The 19,263-nt window shown below is 44.4% G+C and overlaps 2 protein-coding genes and 1 long non-coding RNA gene across 4 annotated transcripts in view; 2 read left to right on the top strand and 1 right to left on the bottom strand.

Moving 5' to 3' along the window:
* Positions 1-19,263, bottom strand: part of LOC148328731 (uncharacterized) — a 52,787-nt gene that overhangs the window by 23,593 nt on the left and 9,931 nt on the right. The window contains exons 4-7 of the long non-coding RNA XR_015845558.1: positions 11,773-12,145; positions 11,581-11,714; positions 7,884-7,938; positions 4,551-4,584 (exon numbers count right to left, since the gene is read on the bottom strand). This is a non-coding gene — a long non-coding RNA (uncharacterized LOC148328731). The remainder of the gene's footprint in view (positions 1-4,550; positions 4,585-7,883; positions 7,939-11,580; positions 11,715-11,772; positions 12,146-19,263) is intronic.
* Positions 633-8,668, top strand: il11a (interleukin 11a). The gene is made up of 5 exons (XM_088306064.1): positions 633-1,044; positions 1,761-1,918; positions 6,745-6,840; positions 7,009-7,170; positions 8,476-8,668. The coding sequence occupies exons 1-5, from the start codon at positions 1,038-1,040 to the stop codon at positions 8,653-8,655; spliced, it is 603 nt and encodes a 200-aa protein (XP_088162190.1). The 5' UTR covers positions 633-1,037; the 3' UTR covers positions 8,656-8,668.
* On the top strand, positions 11,118-19,209 carry znf628 (zinc finger protein 628). Of its 2 annotated transcripts, none has more exons than XM_088306050.1 (9): positions 11,118-11,207; positions 11,622-12,157; positions 13,162-13,234; positions 13,640-14,584; positions 15,257-15,427; positions 15,572-15,896; positions 16,080-16,234; positions 16,334-16,576; positions 16,682-19,209. In XM_088306050.1, exons 2-9 carry the CDS (start codon positions 11,778-11,780, stop codon positions 18,614-18,616), a joined length of 4,227 nt encoding a protein of 1,408 aa, XP_088162176.1. In that variant the 5' UTR covers positions 11,118-11,207; positions 11,622-11,777; the 3' UTR covers positions 18,617-19,209. The 2 variants fall into 2 exon arrangements, with proteins under 2 accessions (XP_088162176.1, XP_088162177.1); XM_088306051.1 differs by lacking the exon at positions 11,118-11,207 and adding an exon at positions 11,215-11,529.

Raw genomic sequence — 19,263 nt, 5'->3', positions numbered from 1 at the left:
ACAGCCTGCTGTCTCATGAGGGGCAAAAAAAAAAAGAGAGCCAGGGTGAGAAAAAAAAAGAGGGAGAGAAAGGTGTTTGCAGGGCACTGGTGAACCTTAAAATAAATGCAATAACATCATTTGAGGGGCTAAAAATAAAAATATTTTTTTTTTTTATCTCCAGACATGTGCAGGTATGAAAGGCACGTGGCTGATGAGCGAGGCTGATAACACATAAAGACAATGGGCAAAAGGGGGAAGAGATTTGGATTGGGAGATGGTCAGATAAGAAGAGATGGGGACATGATTGGCGCACTGATGCGGCCGGAGGAAGTAGCGCAAGATAAAAGCTGACAGGGATGGGAGGGGAGAAAGTGATAGAGGAAAGAAAACAAGAAGGAGAAAAAAAAAAAACACAACGGAATTTTTTTTTTAAGTTTAGCAAAGAGAGAGAAGGAGGGAGGAGAGTAGAGGGGGCAGAAGGGAGGGGAGAGAAAGAGAGAGAGAGAGCGAGAGAGAGAGAGAGAGAGCGTGTGTCTGTGTGTGTGTTTTTATGAATGAAGTGAGTCACTGCCGATGTGTCATAGGCCCGACGTCTTTATAAAGGAAGTTTTAAACAAGCCTAAACACTTCACTTGCGCGCAAAAATTGGACTTACCACACATCGCATCCTTCTCTCTGCATTTCTCTCTCTCTCTTTCTCTCTCTACTCTGTCCAAGTGCCTCTCTACCTTCCATAAAGACTACAAACTCTCAAACTTTGCTCCAAACTTACAAAAAAAAAAAGTTGGACGACTTTTTTTTTTTTTTTTAATGATATTTCCCCACAAAATTCACCTTGTCTTGAGCGCGCTCCATCCCAGCTGTCAAGGACGCACTTTGCTCCTCATTTGGACTGAAAAGGCGGCAAAGGAGAAACCGGAGCACGTGACACGTCTTGCCGGAGTGCCCGTAGATTTATTATTGTTTTTTTTTTTTTGTTTGTTTTGTTTTTTCAATTATTTATTTATTTGTCTACCTGCTGTTTGGGTTTCCATTCTGTTTGGATTCGAACCAATATGAAATGTAAGTGAATGTGTGAGTGCTATTGTCTTTAATTTTTAATTAATTTAATAAGTTTGAATTTGAACAAAAGATAATGCATGAAAGTCAAACATTTGGATGAGATATTCTCATCTCACATATTTTTATTTATTTATTTAAAAAAAAAAATTTTTTGGTGGGGGGGCTAATTTTAAAAGGCTGTTCTACTGTCCTGAACTGATTCCAGTTTTGAGGACAGTGAGTTCACGCGCGTGTTATTTTGCCTGTAAATCCTTGTGGTTCACCTGTAATTATCAAGCCTCCAGTACGGCTTCAGCACCACTGTGGTCCCCTCCTTTTTAAATGCTTTACACTAGCTTGTATTTGAACTTGAAAGGCAAAAGAATGAATGAGCTTACTGTTTGCAGTGTCTGACTTGGCCCCCGGTCTATATAATTTATAGCGGCAACACACGCGCCTATCCAGTTGCAGGTGTGACAATCAGGCGCATTCATTGCACGGCTTTATCCAGGCCAGGAGTGATGCTGATGTGTTTAATGATTTGCCTGTGAAAACATGAATCTGTCACCGAGGCTCAACGCCGGGGCGCCGCGTGCCAAGTCTGGAGCTATTGTTTATGTTATGGTGCAATATCTTCCCCTGGAGTTGACAGCAGCAGGCCTGAGGTCATGATCATTACGGCGAGATGACAGCGCCTCTCCGCTAATTGCTTCCGTTTTCTTGCCCCTTCTTCGCAGTGCTGCTCGACTCGTCGTCGTCTCTCCTCTTCTCGCTGCTCTTGGCCCAGCTGCCCGTCTTCACGTCTGCCTCGCCGGTGCCTCAGCGGCGGCCCAGCGACATGGACAAGCTGTCCAACCAGACCAAAAATCTCATGAAGCTCACGCAAGAACTGCTGGTAAGTGCGAGGGGTCGGTCGGCGTGGGAAATTGCAGCTAAACAAGTTGGCGGGTGTCAAACTCAAGGCCAGCGGGCAAGATATGGTCCGCCAAGTCGGGGGTATGTGGCCTATGAAAGCTTTGCAACACAACTTTGAATTTGCTTCAAATCTAGCCACGAAAAACACTAATTATGTAATATTACGTGGTCATTAATAACAAGAAGAGCCACTGCCAAACAAACATGCCTAATAAGTAAACAAACAGAGTGCAGCTCTGAAAAAAATCATCATTCCTCATTGAAATGAATGGAAACGCAATCAATTTGTTCCTGCCTCGCGTAAAACACCAAAACTATTTTTTTAACATGCTCTCAAAAGTAAACACGCAGCTGCACATAAACTGCAAATTCAGAAAAACACGACTGTACCTAATGTATTGTCCGTCCTTGTTCTTCTTCTGTGGTGCCTATTGGCAAACAACTGATTTTGCAATTCCACTACAAAGAAACCGAGGTGGCCAGATGTTGTGAAGTTTGTCATTTTGTTCAAATTTTTGATCGTGCCTTAAGACGAAAAAATAAAATTAAATAAAAAATAAGATTGTCAAGGCACTAAGGTATCTAAAGGCACCACTGCATTTGTATCATCCTCAAAATATTACTGATGCATTTGTCGTCATTCTTTATTTCCTTAAAAAAAAACGAGATCCCGCACTTTACCTTAAAAGAAAAGATTTGAGCTGTCCCTGTTAAGTTAAAACTACGCTAAAAACTGATCAAAGGCGTCATTCTGCTTGTTAGCTTACTTGACGACAGCATTTTTTGAGCCTGAAAACACTTCAAATATTTTTTAAAAGTGAACATTTTGGATAGGGTTTGGAGAGCTGACTGTTTTTTATGTAGGAGAAGCATTTGGTCACATCATAATTCTGACGAAAAAAATTCACTTTAGTATCACATACACATTGATAATTATATCGCCAACTACTGGCCTGGCATGCATATTACAGCATCCTCCCAAAAAAAAAAAAAAAAAAAAAAAGCGTTCCTCTTCTTGCCCGATTTTCTTAGTTGTCGTCATGTAAACTCTTGAAAAATGGTTGCTGGTCTCATGCTTGTGAGTGCGCTTGCTAGCGATTGCACCAGAGCTTAATTAGCTAATAGCATTAATTAAAGCGCTAATGTTACCTTCATGTTTACCCTGCAGCCTTTCTGCATGCATTCGTGAGCTCAGCTATTACGTGGGACTGCGGTCAGACTTAAGCGGCTTTTAACTGATGACCGACTGGCCAGAGTCCACGTGCGGGCCGTAGACCAGAGCAGAGATTTGACTGAGTGACCTCACTTTTTTTTTTTTTTTTGATCCGCACGGGCCCAACAGAATGCTGACTCAGCAACCTTATGTCACCTGGCTTGCAAACAAACCTCACGACAAGAACATGGAGAGGAAAAAAATCAAATAAAAAAAAAACGCGACAAGACAAGTCAAGCTAATGGGTTAAAAAAAATAATAAAATCCATGCCAAGATATTTCTCGCCTGCAGCTCAACTGAACATACCAATCGTGAAACAACAACAAACAATATTGTACAAGATGTTTGCATGAAACGGTGTTTGGGTTCTGCGGCAAAACTCGGGGGAAGCGTGATTAGAGTGGAGGAAGCTTGAAGTTTTTTGATCGGTATTGTACGGACACGTCTGGTTAAAAGTGTCTATTTTGTTGACATTTGAGTGGGGAGGAAAATCACATGTGAGAATGCAGCCAAAAATTGTCTCCAGCTGGTGTTTTATAACAGGTGAAAATCATATCGGTGCATCTTTGTTTTTTTTTTTGCATTATGCAAAGTTTAAAACTCTGTGTTCGGGAGATAAAGCCAAAAATAGCCTCGTACTCTCTCTAGTCGTGATTAGTTAGTGCGGAGTAGAAGTGTTGTGTTTATATGTGTGTGCGTGTGTGTTTGAGGCTATCACTGTCGCCATCGTCTAACCTCTGAAAAACACACACACACACATCAAGGGGCAATGGGGACAGTATTTGACAGTGTTCCGTAACATGTATTTTTTTTTTCTTATTGTGTGGAATTTCTGCTAAAAAGAGGACGTCGCTCGGAAAGATAAATAGAATAGGAATCCGTGGAAAGTCCCCACTCGAGCAGCAATGAAAGTGATGCTTTTAAAAGAGGAGCCGGAGCGTATACGTATAAGTTTATATAAGTTTTTTTTTTTTTTTTTTGCGACAAAAACATGTCAATGTGGCCGAGTGCGTCTGTACGGCGGCAACGATACATGTGTGCATTTTTGTGGTCCGCTGCGTATGTGTGCGTATTGAGGTTTCTCTAAATAGTCACGGTGGCGTAGGTGTGGTGTTTAGCGTTTTTAACTTTTGGTCGCCACAGCAAAGTGACTTGATAAAAATCGAGAAAGATTTATCACATTCCTGCATTTGCATTCAGGAAGACAGAAGCTGGATGCTAAGTTTTGCCGGGTGATGTCATGAGCCGCAATGGAAGGGAGCAAGAAAAGGGAGGATAAGAGGGCGAATTAAAAGGCTGAGAAAGATGGCGCTAAAAACCACAAGAGATGAAGAGATCATGCAGACGGAGTGGCGTGTGCGTGCGTGTGTGTGTGTGTGTGTGTGTGTGTGTGTGTACCTGGTATGAACGATGGATGGAAGAGGGCAAAAAGCTGTAGAGACAAAACAAAACACCACAACACAAGTGAGATCTTCTGAAGAGACACAAAGTGGCACATTCATGACTAGAAAACATCAATACAAACAACAACAAAAACGCAGCAGGGGGGGCGTTGCGGTGGGGGAACACTGCAAAACACTTGAAGGAAACATCAGGCCCAGACAACATGTTGGCACAAAACCTCTCAGAACACTAATCACCTTAATGTTGTTGTGTTCCACTCCGGGGGGAATGACGCATGCCGCATCACTCATTTATATTCATTAGTGGATCAGGCGTAATGTGTCTTGCAAAGTTTTCTACGACAGAAGTCCACGTGCACAAAGACATCGTCGCAAGCAGCTGTTGTAAGCCACAGCTGACGCTCAGACGTTCACACGCAGACTAACTGACTCCAGATCATGACGTCACTCATCAAGCTTCCCCAAGCCACACTCCTTAACTCATTCACTGCATAGGTAAAGTGAATGGACTTTTTGACGTATTTACCCGTCGTTGGGAGTGTACACTAATTACGCTTCGGAAAAGGGGGTTATTTCTTTACACTTTCGAAAAAGTTGAATTGTTTTGCGATGTGATTAAATTTGATTGCGAGATTTGCAGTCCCGCTCTTTCTAAGATTTTTAAATTTTTTTTTTTGCAAAGTTGTAATTCCATTAGATAGCGCTACACTTATTTAGTTGTACACGAGAATTTGAAAGAAGAAAAACCAAACAGGAAGTTCTGTATTTCAGCGCCACTTAATGTTCGTTGAAAACGTGTAAATTCATTTTTTAATGCGAAGCTTGGCGCACTTTTATTGATGTATATTTAAAGCTGCTAAATGAAGTTTTCTAGTTTGAGGAAAACATGATTTGTTACGGCAGTATATTTTGGTGTTACCCATTGTCCAGTATATTCATTAAATTTAGAACTGTGTTTAGACCTTCAAAATTTTAATTGCCGAAAATGCTAAGGGTCTTTAAAAAAGGTATTTCACGTAAAGCAGGGGTGGTCGTAACATAACGCCCGCGGTGGAGGGGGGATTACTGTCAAACAATGTACGGATGATTCCCTATTAAGCTCAACACACCATTTAGCCCCCTCTGGCGGCCTAGACGGGAAGTACACCAGAGTGACAGCAGACGTGGATGTCAACACAAGCTGTAGCTGGGCAGTGGGCAGCACTGCGTCATTGCATCTTTTTATAGCGACCCTGGAGTTTCCCTTCAGCTGTGTGCTGTCGCTCCTCGCTGCCTTCTTGGTCACGGCGCTGCGTTGTTGTGTGCACAAAACATCCTGTGGGTTCAGGTCATTTGCTCGCATTGTTGACATTTGGCAGAGCAGGGAAAAGTACTGGCAGTGTGTATTTAAGTAAAAGTACAGATTTAAAAAAAAAAAGTGTGGTCAAAGTTGAACAACACGATGCCTCTGGGATTAGTTAACGACCAATCTCATCTCACCTGTTTATGTGACATTCGGAAGAGGGTATATTTCCGTAATTTAAAATATGTTGGGATGTGTGTTTAAAAGAACAGCGCTAAACAAGGTAATAATGCAATTTTGCAGGTTATATTGTATATTTTGGATATGCCGTTGACAATGGTGTCGTACGTGGTGTCAGCACATTCAGCGGCCACGCCCACAACATTTGAGAGCGGCGACAACGGCTTGATTTTTTCATGCTTTAGAAGCCAGATTTTATATACGTGGATCGTTTTTAATCATTTGAATTTGGGTAGGCTGTTAACAACACTCTTCTCTGTGGCGTGTGAAATTTTAAGACTTGTAAGTCAGTGTAAAAAAAGTGTAGACTCGCAAATGTGGTTTTTACTCTATGCACACAATACCTTCTCACAACAGCGGGGAATCTGAAAAGTACAGCTATCTGAAAATTCTACTCGAGTACAGTAACTAAGAACTTGTTACTTCCCGCCACTGACATTTGGGGAGGTTGAGTGCGAGTGAACTCAGACCGACCCCGATCGACCGCACGTCCCTCGGTGAGCGCTACCGTCTGAAAGCGCAGGAAACAAAGCGTCTCCCGGCTAACGTTGTCACACGACTAATACTTTCCTCATGTTGCCGTGACTTGTCTGAGGGATGAGCGCAACTGTGCTGATGCAAGATAGTGACGAGCCGCTGTGTGTTTGTGTCTTGTTTTCTCCTTCAGAGGGAGCATGCCTTCGAATCTGACGTGGAGCCCCACAGGTTCAGGTCCCTGCCAGAAATGAGCAACAGATCGGCCAATGATCTCAACAACCTTGAGGTAATGCCCCCGATAATGTGTTTCTTCTGGGGATGGTGCGTGCGTGCGTGTGAGAAGCCGGCCTGTTTTCTTCGTCTTCCTCGCGCAGTTACAGCACATCTTGCCACACCCATGCTCCGTCTCTAAAGTTGCTTGTTTTTTATTTATTTATTTTTTTTTCCCCCTCAGCTGAAGCCCACACTCTCTCAGCTGCACGCTGACCTGAAGCTGTACGAGCACCACTTTGAGTGGCTCAACAGGGTGTCCAAGAAGCACCACCACCCGGCGCTGCCCAAACTGGTGGAGGTGATCAAGGAGATGAAGTCGCTCATCAACCTTCTGTACCGTCAGGTGAGGAGCTGAGCTGAGCTTCCACCTCGCTTTGAGTGCGTTGAAGCAGTTAAAAGCCATCCGTCCAATAGATTTTTTTTTTTTTTTTTTTTATAACGTGGGTGGGCGTAATGAGCCTATCCCAGCTGACTTATGGCCCTTTTCCGCTGCACGGTCCCTCGGCTCGCTCCACTTTCAAAACTTTTCCATTGGCAAAAAACAGAAGTCATCCCAAGGGACTGAACCCCGAGCGTAAATAGCAGAAATTCTGCCAGTAGTTGATGCCGCCCCCACTGCCCCACAATTTGCCCCCAAAAAAGTGCCAAAGCACTACTTTTGTACCAATCATGGCTTTTTTTTTCTTGTATAATACTGTTGAAGTTCCTTAGAACCAACATGCATCAAGCCTTTTCCGGAATAAAAGTAGTGCTTTAGCGCCACGTAAAATGAAGCTTCAAATTTGCTTCATGAACCAGTTGTGTTTTTTTACCCCTCTAGATGGCAGTGTGGATTTAAATAAAATGTTTTAAGAAATGGCAAGTCAGTGCGCTTTGAGCCCATTGTTGAACAGAGAATGCGATCTCGTAGCAAAAAAAAAAAAAATACAACTGGTTCATGAAGCAAATTTGAAGCCTCATTTTCCCATCTATAACGAGCAACCCCTGTACCGGGTAGCACACTGAACCCTCGTAGAATTCTTTTTTTGAGAACCTATCGTCCGCTTATAAACTCACCTAATCACGTATAAAAGGCGTGCTTTGGTGCCGTCTTGTGGCATCTTGCGGTGTTCTAGAAAGAGAACAAGAATTTTTCAATGAACAGCGGAGAATAGTTTGTGAAACAATGTGCAGGAAATACTCGCTATTTGGGCCAATAAGGAATGAGTCCTGCGGCGAGTAAAAATCTGGTTTTGTAATCGCCGTAAGATATCACAAGATGGTGATAATGTAAATGAAGCCACTCCCCTCACGTCAACACAGTTCTTCGCCACAAGGTGGTGCCAAAGCATTATTTTTCTATTAGATATGGCTTTGGCCTGAGCACAAAAAGAGTGATTAATTGAGCTTCAGCAAATAACGGAAGAATATTTCCATAATAAGTTATTACATAGGCAAATTTGCTCATTCTGAACCGCAAATAGACAAAGGTTTATTGCGTCATTTTTTTTTTTTTTTTTGCGATCATGCAGTGAACTCATTTTCGGCCGAGCGGCTCGGTGTGTACGAAACAATGACGCCTGGACTACTCATACGTGCATCTGCTGATATAATATGACATTTTCTCTACACTTGACTAAGTGGAGGTATCGCTCATCCTTGCCAACAGATGCAGAGGGTCGACGCACCGAAGCTGACCCCCGCCACTCCCTCCCTCCCACCGCACCTCCCTTATCAGTTTGACGTGCTGCAGTCCAGCCAGGAGCTCCTCCACCACTTCAAGCTTTTCTGCGATTGGGCAATCAGAGCATTCATCAGCCTTAAGCCAAAGATCTCCACGGCGCAATGAGACTTCATCTAAGTGAGAAGGCACGGAGGCCCGTCTCGGGCAACAACGGGGGGGAGGGGGATCTTGTCGGTGTGCACTGTAGTCAATGGCATCCCAAGAGGCCGCAAAATCAACAAACGGCATGTGCAGAGAATCCGATTTCTTTCCACCAGAGCCAAAGAGGATGCGCTTTTAATGCAACTACGGTAACCATCTGCCAGTGTAACTTTGGTGATCATTATTTCCTGAACTCTTTCCTAGTTCATGGCCATGTTATTTATCTATTTATTTATTTATTGACTGTTAGTAATTTATTTAATGCTATTTATTTGAAGTTGTTGTGAGTCATTTGGCATCTTCATCTCTTTATTGACATGCATTGATTTGACCACATACTTCTTTTTTTTTTTTCTTTTTTTTTTTGCTTGTGTCTCACTGATCTCCGAGGTAGCACTTCCTGAACGTCTGAAAATGATTTTGTTTCTTTAAACTAATTACTTGGTATTTGTGCGCTTATTCGTCTGACTTTATTCCAGTAGAGGTGGCAGAAATCTTAGATGGTCATAGTAGTGCCCTTAAAATTAAAAAAAAGAATCCAATGTGCCAGTTACGTCATGTCAAGCAATCTGCAAGAGTCAGAATGGAGGTCGAAGACAAGTGAATGCTTTTTAGTACCAGAGTCAGAATATCTATTTTTGTAATGCCTCTTTCTCACGCTTTGCATGAGAAGACATCTCTAATGTGGTAAAGTTGTTTGAGTGGGCCCTGTTGTTGAGCACTGATGGACCTGATTAGATTCTTTGCACAAACTTGTAGGATTAGCTTCTTGGGTGAGTGAGGGGGCTGATTTTAAAACAATGCTTTGGTATTTAAAAAGGAAAAAAAAAAAGATTTTTTTTGTTGTTTAAGTTAAACCCTAAAAGTCTTAAAATACTATGTATTGTGACACTCTTATTACATAAAAGTGTACATAATTGTACATGAATTTAAATTGTTGTACAGTGCTTTGTGTATTATGTTGTTTTCTAAAATATAATTTAGATTACCAATTTTCTCACTATCATTTTTTGTTCATTCCTCTTCTAGTATTTGTTACAGTATTGGCTATTTATTTAAGTAACTTGGTGGAACTATTTATTTTTGTGCTGCAAGGGAGCGAGTCTCCTCTCTTTGTTTTATACTTTTATACAGTTTGTATTCTAATAAACTTCAATTACAATGTATGTTAAATTATTGTAACATCGAGACGCCTCTTCCAGACACTGATTGGCCTCAATGTGAAATATGTGCCTTGGTGAAATAAAAACTACAGAATGTGCGAAAGGAATGCATATGTTATTTTACCTTTTTTTTGTGAGGTTGTCGTTTTGTAGAGCTTTTCAAATGTTTCTCAGTGTCTCCCACAGTGCATCTTGATAAGTAGTGATGGGAACTAGGAAAAAAATCTCCCATGACGTTTTGAACAAATTCATGAGTTACGTTGCAAAAATATCTTCGTCAATGTATCGCAACACAAATGGACATACAAAAAGCATTTCAAAAAGTTTTTGCCTTCAATGGAATCACCCTAGCGCATCCAACAGTGAATCCAGCTCTCTGGGCCCATTGAACCTTTTTCTTAACATGCTTTAACAGTGGCTATAATAAGTTTATTCACCAATAAAAGGGACCCTGATTATCCCTGAATAAACTTCAGTTGTTTTAATAGGATTTCTATTACTTTTTGAGGACGTGGGGGACGCTTTATAGCAGAAGCTTCAAGGTTTTGTGCTGTACATATATACATGTTTCACAAGGCTTGTTGGTTCAGAGCAATGCTGTGTTTGCGCCAACTTTTTGGAATCATTGCCAAACACTCATTTGACAAGAACAAAATCTTACAAACTCAAGCAAGAAATTTGGTTTTGTTATAATACAAAGCAGCAAATAAAACAATAATAACATATAATTTAATGAATTTATTTTAAAATATAATTGTAAAGAATATATAACTAATCAATTTGTTCAATATTTATCACTGAAGCTCCACCCGCTATGAAGTTGATGCTATATGATGTAATTATACGATGACGTGATTAATGGCACGCCCAAAAGTGTTGGAAAACAATTTTTAATTTGACTGGTGTTTGAATTATAGTTCAGTCAATATAAAAGTCACTATATAGTGACGAGGGAGGAGGAATGTGTAAATCATTCCAAAAACAGCCCCCGTACGTTGGGACGACGCAATTTCCGGTACGCACACGCATGAGCACTACATAACCCAGGGGGCTTTGCGCCACAGCCAAACAGTATTGTCGCAACGTTTTATCGAAATAAGCAAAAAATGGAATTTTAATTTATAATCATCAAAATGTAATAATATTTTTGATGCCAATATTAAAGCGAGAAAACAGACATAATGAAAGAAAAATGGAGCACAATCACTCTCAGCAGGAAGTAGCTAGCCAATCGGAAAAGCGCATCATTTGTCTGTAAGGGCCAATCGCCGTCGTTGTTCTTGGAGGGCGGCTTCGGGTGGAGAACATTAGTCTGTGCTGTTTATTGTTAAGGTTGTGTGGATTAGCACTGTGGTATGCATCTCAGTCTCATATTATCAATAATATTGCCCATGAGGGACTTAAAAATACGCGATGAGTTTCGCTCTCGAACCGATGTTCATGCTTGTTAATAACGAACATTAAATAGATGTTCTGTTTAGACGAGGGCCAAATGCGGGCCAGTAAGTAACGTTGACAAGAAAAAGAAAACTAGGAATGTTTGTGTTTATGTTTAGCTAGCAGATCTCACTTTAGGGTTACGCGAGTACGTTTTGTCTGATGCTAGTTGGTGTTTATGTTTGGCTAGCAAGCGACAATATGATTGGAAATGGCAGCGAGCAAAAATAGTGCAGAGGTAAAGCTTCGAAGACAGGAATGAGTTTGTAGGAATACGGGATGTTGTTACCATGAGTGAAGAGTGACACTGGATTTTCTTTCCCGCATCAGTTGGTGTGGAGCTGGATTTGCAGCTGCTGCATCCGCTGGCAGGACGAGATTCCAACACTACAGCAACGACAACTAACAACAACAAAGGATGGACTGGATGAAGTGTAAGACTATGCTCCAAAACTGATCTGCATCCAAGGAACACCTTCACCTGTCATGGCGAACTCTGTCGCCACTCTGGTGGTCCAAGCAGAACTCTTGGCTCCACAGTCCTCTGCCTCCCTCTCTCCTTTCCCATCCCTCCTCGGCTCAGGCGAGGAGGGCGAGGATGACCGGGAGAGAGTGGACCTGGTGGAGGACAACAAGGGTGTGGTGGACAGCGTGGAGGTAGTTCTGGACATGGAGGCGTCGTCAGAGTCGACCCAGCAGGCCGAGCAGTCCGAGCATCCATTCCAGTGTCTGGATTGCGGCAAGAGCTTCAGGTGGTCATCCCGGCTCACGCACCACCAGAGGAGCCACAACAACGAGAGACCCTACCGCTGCAATCTTTGTCCCAAGGCTTTTAAGGGCTCCTCTGCATTACTCTATCATCAAAGGTACACACACACGCACACACACTTGGCATGAGGGAAAATTTATGTTGCATAAAAGTGCACAATTTAATGAGATCCAATATATGTATCAAATAAATGTCGGCCAATAACACTCAGTTTTGATTAATGCAAAAATGCAAACTCCCCAGCCCGGAATCAAACCCACAACCTCTGCACTGTGAAGCGGTTGTGCGAAACGGTCGTCCATTGTGCCGCCACAAATAAATAATTTAAACCAAATACATCATACTCATCAGAGACACGCTGGCTATTAAATGTTTTACTAAATGAAGTTGGGTGTAACAAGTTTTGCTGTCACCAACCAATCAGAAGATAAAAAACACACACACACACAAAAAAAAAATGATGACATCACTGAGGACAAGGACTCCACAGTCTACAATGCTAATATAGGTTTTAGTTGCACGGGACAGAAATACTGATTCTGGAGGCCCTGGATAGATTTGATTGACAAGGCAACACAAAGGCTGACCGTACGGTTCAAAATCTAGGAAAAAAGTAGCGACTTATAGTCCGTAAAATACGGTAGTTTGCAAACATACATTAGGTTGGTGCTCTCGATAATTTTTAGACCGTCGCCTAGTGCCAAAAGTTAGGCCAAGAGGCTCTAGCCCACCCTGACCTTAACAACAAGTGCAATAGAAAGTTGATAGCTGCATGAATGCTTTATCCCTTTAATTGTCTTCTTTTACTTCAAAAAGGACATCTTTTAATGTCCTCCAAGGTAATATTTTTGGACAGGAATGGTTCACTATGATTGGCTTCCAACAGATTGCCTTTGGTTGCACTCCGGTACAGCTCTCGGGACACATCCAGTACTACAGCATAATATTATAAACGAAACACAGAAGTATAATCTAGTGCGCTAATACGCCACTGCACACTAAAACCACAATAATTAATTACCAAGACTGTAGTGACTATTACGCAAGGTAGAAATCCTTCTTTGTTAGTGTGTGTGTGAAAATGTTTTTTTTTTTTTGCAGGTCTCACTCTGGAGAGAAGCCTTACAAATGTCAAGATTGTGGTAAAGCCTTCAAGCGCTCCTCTCTCCTCCAGGTGATGACCTAATTACTACAGTATTTTAATGTTTGTCGTGATGATGGTGCTTGGAGACCGAGTTTTTTTTTTTTCCAATGAGGTTGTAATTTTAGTAAACTACATTTTAGTTCTCTACTTTGCTTAAATTCTTCAATCTTTTGGAATGTCTTCAATTTGTTTGACTTTAAATGTGGCCTTTGAATTTTTTTTAATTAACACGTTGAGTTATATGGTGTGTGAAATGTGCGATAGAAATAAAGCTGCCTTGCCTCTCAATAGAGGATATGCTAACGCCCTGTATGACATCACACAGGATAGGTTCTGGTCGTTTTTCTATTTTTGGTGTTTCACTAATATATGAGCATTTTTTTTTATGTGAAAAAAAAAAAATCTAACATCGGACTATTTGTTCTCCATCAATAGGTGCATCAGAGTGTCCACACAGGAATAAGAACATTCTTGTGTCCCTATTGCCCCCTGACTTTTAAATGGAGCTCCCATTACCAGTATCACCTGCGCCAGCACACTGGCGAGTGCCCGTACCCGTGCGACAGTTGCCCCAAGGCCTTCAAGAACTCGAGCAGTCTACGGCGACACAAGAACGTCCATCTGGGTCTCAAACCTTACACCTGCAACGTGTGCAACAAATCCTTCACTCAGTCCACCAACCTCAGGCAGCACATGAGGATACACACGGGCGAGAGGCCGTACGTGTGCGGCGAGTGCGGACGCAGCTTCACGCACTCGTCCAACCTGGCGCTGCACAAGAACTCGCACTCAAGCCCGGGTGCAGGCGGGAAGGATGGCAAGGGCGCAGAGAATGGCGGGCGGGGGCGCGACCTGGTGGAGGTGGTGGTGGTGGGCTCGGAGGAAGAAGCCACATCCATGTTGACGGCCATGGTGGGTTACGTAAGCCAGGAAGGGAGCGACGGCGTCGGGGTGGGAATGGAAGAAGTCTTCCTGTCTACTTCGTCATCCACCCAGGAGGCCAACCTGCTCCCACAGCTCAGCCTCGCTCCGTCGGGGGAGAGCGCGACCGCATCCCGGGCCATCGGCACAGAAGTCCACCTGAGCACGGACACGGGCGCCAGCCTGCTGCTCTACAGCTGCGGAAGCTGCAACCACACTTTTGCCACGCGGACCGGACTGGAGGAGCACCAGTCTATTCACATGGCGCCGGGGGAACACGGCTCTGGTGGGGAAGCGGGACCAGGAGCGGCGGAGGTAGAGGTAGGGGACGGCTTGGTCGGGACCGGCCACCTGCTTGCTGACTTTGAGGAGGTGGTTGAGACGACCGCAGCGGCTGAAAGTGGACATACGGCAGAGGTGCTTCTTGGACTTACTGACCCGGCTGATGGAAACAATTCAGTAAGTGATAAAAACACACCCTCGACCACTAACGCTATGATATTCAATTCGTGTCTGCATATGACATACAACCAAAAAATATTAAACCAAACCATTCAATTATATCTAATAGAAGTCCACTATCTACCACATCTGATTTTCCAGAAATGCCCATTAACCTTCAAACAGTTTTTCACTTAAACATGCTTGCACGCATGAAGCAGCAACACATACAAAAAGTTGTGCTCTGTGGGAATGGCGATTATTACTTAGGTATTACTGGAGTTTGGTGTGGTTGGGGTAGGCCTGGTGTTGCCCGGCATTTTGCAGCACTCAACTCTCAATTTGGGCTTGCCTTGTGCAGGAAAACTCGGAAACTATTAATAAGCGATGTAGAGGTGCGATATCACAGTATCGCTCTCGTGTGAAGACTTCATCAAGTGAACAACATATGATACAACAGTGGCATTACTTGTGACTTTTTGGCTGTAATTTATGGAATTAAAGGCCTTCACAAACCAAAAATATCACCAAACCGCATACTCACAGTAAAGTAATCCCAAAGGATGGGTTGTCAACTTTCTGCAGTCACTGGTCAGCATACAAACCCCTCCAAAAACATCATCAAACTCTAAAGCCACGCAGTAATATAGAGTATCTGACATGAATGTCTTTCTTTGGTTGCTCGTCAAGAGCGTGGGCGCCACACAGGCCCAGTTTGACCTTCTACAGAGCTTCAGCAAGGTGATTCAGAGCTCCAAGAGTGTTCAGCCAGAAGCTCCAACCACATGGGCAGGGCTGTCATGTGGCTACTGCAATAAATCTTTCAAGACCAGCGGAGGCCTCAATAGACACGTGTCACTGGTGAGAATTCTTCGTCGAACGCCTCGACGACTGACAGCGCTCTACAAATTATAGCACTGCGTTGTTGATTGAATGCCCGCAGCAACATGTAGCTGTTTAATTAATGATCCCTGAATTAAACTTCTGCCTGTGTTGCACAACCAGATGCACTCCCTCTCGTCCCAGTCCCGTTCCCAGTTCAGCTGCTCCGCCTGCGACCGCTCCTTCCCGCTCCTGTCTTCGCTTCTCACCCACCAGCACTCCCACACCCCCGAGCAACGACTCCTGGCTGAGGCCGAAGCCGAGATAGTGTGCCCTCCTTCCCTTTCCTTGTCTCTGCCGTTGCCTTCCTCGCCGGACAAGCAGCAGGAGGGAAAGCAAGAGATTCACGCCAGCGTCATAGCCGTGAGCGAGGAGCGGGAGGAACTCCCCGTGAAACTGGCCAAAAACGGCAAAAAGGTCGGCGGGTGCAAGAACACCACCGCGGGAGGTAATAGAAATATAATCAGCTGAAGCTGGATCAAAAATTAGGTGCTCCTCTATAACATGACCAAAAAAATCTGAACCCCTCTAAGTATGTTATGGTGCACAACCATAAATTGTGCCAGTCAAAATTTAAATTGAAAATTGAAAAGTGTGTTGTGAGAATGACTTTGTGGAAATCTTCATGCAGAGCGGCCGTATCGCTGTTCAGAGTGCGGAAAAGCCTTCAAAGGTTCATCGGGGCTCAAGTACCACATGAGGGATCACACTGGGGAGAGACCCTACCGCTGCACAGAGTGTGGAAAGAGCTTCAAGAGGTCCTCGCTGCTCTCCATCCACCAGCGAGTAAGAAAAAAAAAACACCAAAAATGATTTCCCCCATATAATCAGTCCGCGGATTTTGATTCGTGTAAACCTAAAACCTATGTTTGCATCTCTACCCAGGTGCACACCGGTGTACGGGCATTCCAGTGCCCTCACTGTGCTCTCACGTTCAAGTGGAGTTCACATTACCAGTACCACCTGCGGCAGCACACGGGCGAAAGGCCGTACGTGTGTAAGGAGTGCGGCAAGTCCTTCAAGAACACCAGCTGCTTGCGTAGGCACAGTCAGATGCACTCTGGACTGCGGCCGCACGTCTGCACCATCTGCTCCAAATCGTTCTCGCAGACGTCAAACCTCAAACAGGTCAGCGGCACGTTCATCTTGGAGATTTTAACATGAATAAATTCGATTCATCGTTTAGCCCTAAACTGTGATCATACATTTTTTTTCTTGAACTCTTTACTGCAGCACGAACGCACCCACTCTGGCGAGAGACCCTTCCGCTGCTCCCACTGCAACAAGTGCTTCACGCACTCCTCCAACCTCCAGCTCCACCTTCGCACACATTCCCCACAGAAGGACTTCAAATGTCCGTACTGCGCCAAAGAGTTCGTCATGCACTCGTACTTGCAGAGGCACATCCGAACGCACAGCAGCGCCCTCCCGCTGCCCTCCCCCGAAGGCGCCAGTCAGGACGGCGTGTCCGTGAAGGCCAGCGTCGGCGGGGTGACGACCACCACCACGCTTCTCAACCCCATCACCTTGGAGTCGTCGGGAAACAACGGGAGCTTGATCGTGTCCCAGCCGGCTCTCAACATCCCCGTCAACACCTCTCAGAACTACTTCATGATTCAAACAGCCAGCGGCTTGCAGCTCATCCCTTTGTCAAGTCCCACACCGCCCCCAGCCCCTCCGCCAACACCCCCACCTCCACCTCCACCTCCACCGCCACCGCCGCCATCCCAACCCCAGAATTTCTTCCTGCTACAGTGTCCGTCGACCAACGGCTCTCAGTCAAGTTTGATTCTGGTGCCCACAGCCAACCAGCTTCCAGCACACCCGGAGCCTGCGAGTGTCCCCGTGTTTCAGACTCTACAAGCATTCAACAGCCAAACACACGCTCAGGTCGCCCAGTTTCCGGCTGTGTCACCACAACACCAGCAGACCCGCATCATTGTCGCGAACAATAATAAGAACGTAATCACCCCTTTCGCCTCCCTCCCGGCTAACTCTTTACTCCGTAGGCCCATTTTGGGGAAGAGCAACCGGACAGCGAGGGGCAGACGGGGCCGCAAACCAAAATCGGCTCTTCAGAAATCAGTTGCCGATGTGAGTAACTGTAACACGGCCAGTGTGGCACAGACGGATGATACCGCCACCAATTCGGGCTCATCACCATCCTGCCTAACTAATCGCGCACTTTCACCGTCTGCGGCTCCTTTCCAAAGTATCTCGTCTTCCACCGCTGCCGCATCCACACAAGCCAGCGTTTCAACTCCACCTTGTACAACTCCCAACGGTAACGCCCAGTCGGATTTGAACAAATTAAATTCGGCAAGGAACATGACGGAGAAACAATTTGTTTTCTGTTTTGACAATGAAGGACAAGCGAAGGAGGGGCTGAATGTTGATGAGGGAGACGAGTCGTACGTGTTACAGTTCGAACAAAGGGGCGCACCGTTAGAAGAGGCGGCGGGTGCAGGATTGGCCCGGGAGGGAAAGTCGCTCGTGCTGCAATTTGAGGCAAACGCACAAAGAGATGCAGACGACAAGGGGGAAGATAAAGGCGGGATGATGTCACTTCTTCAGGAGTGGGGTGGGGAGAAAGCGGTCGAGAATCAATCGGGCGAAGATGAGTGCGGCCAGGGGGGTTCGTTTGTCTTCCACTTTCACGCCGAGGAACAGGAGAGTGAGCAGTGTCAAGCGGGCTTCAGCGAGGAACACGACAACGCCTTGCCACTTTCCTGCGCTTCCGCTCAAGGTCTGGTGCCACTCCACGGTCAGGACGTGGTATTCGAAGTCGGCGATGAGCGCAAGGTGGAGCACAAAACCGAGGAGGGGATGCAGATGATAGCCTTGATAGAACGTGAGGGGGCCATGATGGGAGAGGACGGCGCAGACTGCAGCAGCGCAGCTGGTAGCGGGGGTATCTTCCAACTGGAAGGGGGGGATGAAATTGTCATCATTGAGGTGAGCACCAGTAACTTAATTGAGGAACGGATGGAGAGAGTTGATGCGGACATTTCGCAGAACAGCGATGGGAAACTGGAGGGTGAAAATGAAGACGCAAAGGAAAAGTCTTCCAAAGAAAACTGTACGGATGATACAGAGGTACAGACGTCAGAAGGAAATGCAATCGGAAATGGACTTTTAACGAAGAGATGCACCACTCTTACTAATTAAATACACCACTCACAAAAAGTTGGGGCAATCGGGCCGAATGTCCGAACAGATCCATGAATTGAACAAAAAATGTCCTGATTGAACGGGTATTTAAGTCTTTTCATCAGGGTTGGACGCTGCACTGGGCAAGACCTGCCTTGTTGTAGAGCAGCACTTTGTGCAAAAAATATTAAAAAAACATGTTGGACGCGCTTTCGTTCCCGCCGTCAAATTTTATTTTACAGCATGCAAGCACTTACATTTTAGTGTCATCTTAAAATTTTACCAGGAATCCCAGAATCCCCAACTTTTATTGAGTTGCGTATTTGTGTCAGTGAATGAATGGACAGGCGCCTCACTTGCACTTTACGTTCAATTTCCTGGAACGGATAGCATGCAGTTAGGGGAAAATGTGTTGTAATGCCACGGTGCCACATATTAGAAATGTTACACATTTAAATAGACTGGGCATGACCTTTTGAATTGTCCTTAATATATTAGATCAAATGACACCATCATAGGCAGTCTACTAATTTTTTTGTGAATATATGTAAATTGCCAATTTGTTCAAAATGTTAATAGTAGCTAAATAATAAACGTCTTCATGGATTTAAGTTGTTTTACGATGATTATTTTTTTTTAATTTAAATCAACCACATATAGAACTT

This window comes from Idiotropiscis lumnitzeri, chromosome 10, assembly GCF_059441095.1.
Source record: "Idiotropiscis lumnitzeri isolate Australia: NSW breed Sydney's pygmy pipehorse chromosome 10, RoL_Ilum_1.0, whole genome shotgun sequence".
NCBI classification, from domain to species: domain Eukaryota; kingdom Metazoa; phylum Chordata; class Actinopteri; order Syngnathiformes; family Syngnathidae; genus Idiotropiscis; species Idiotropiscis lumnitzeri.
This window is presented reverse-complemented; position numbering and strand designations above follow the sequence as displayed.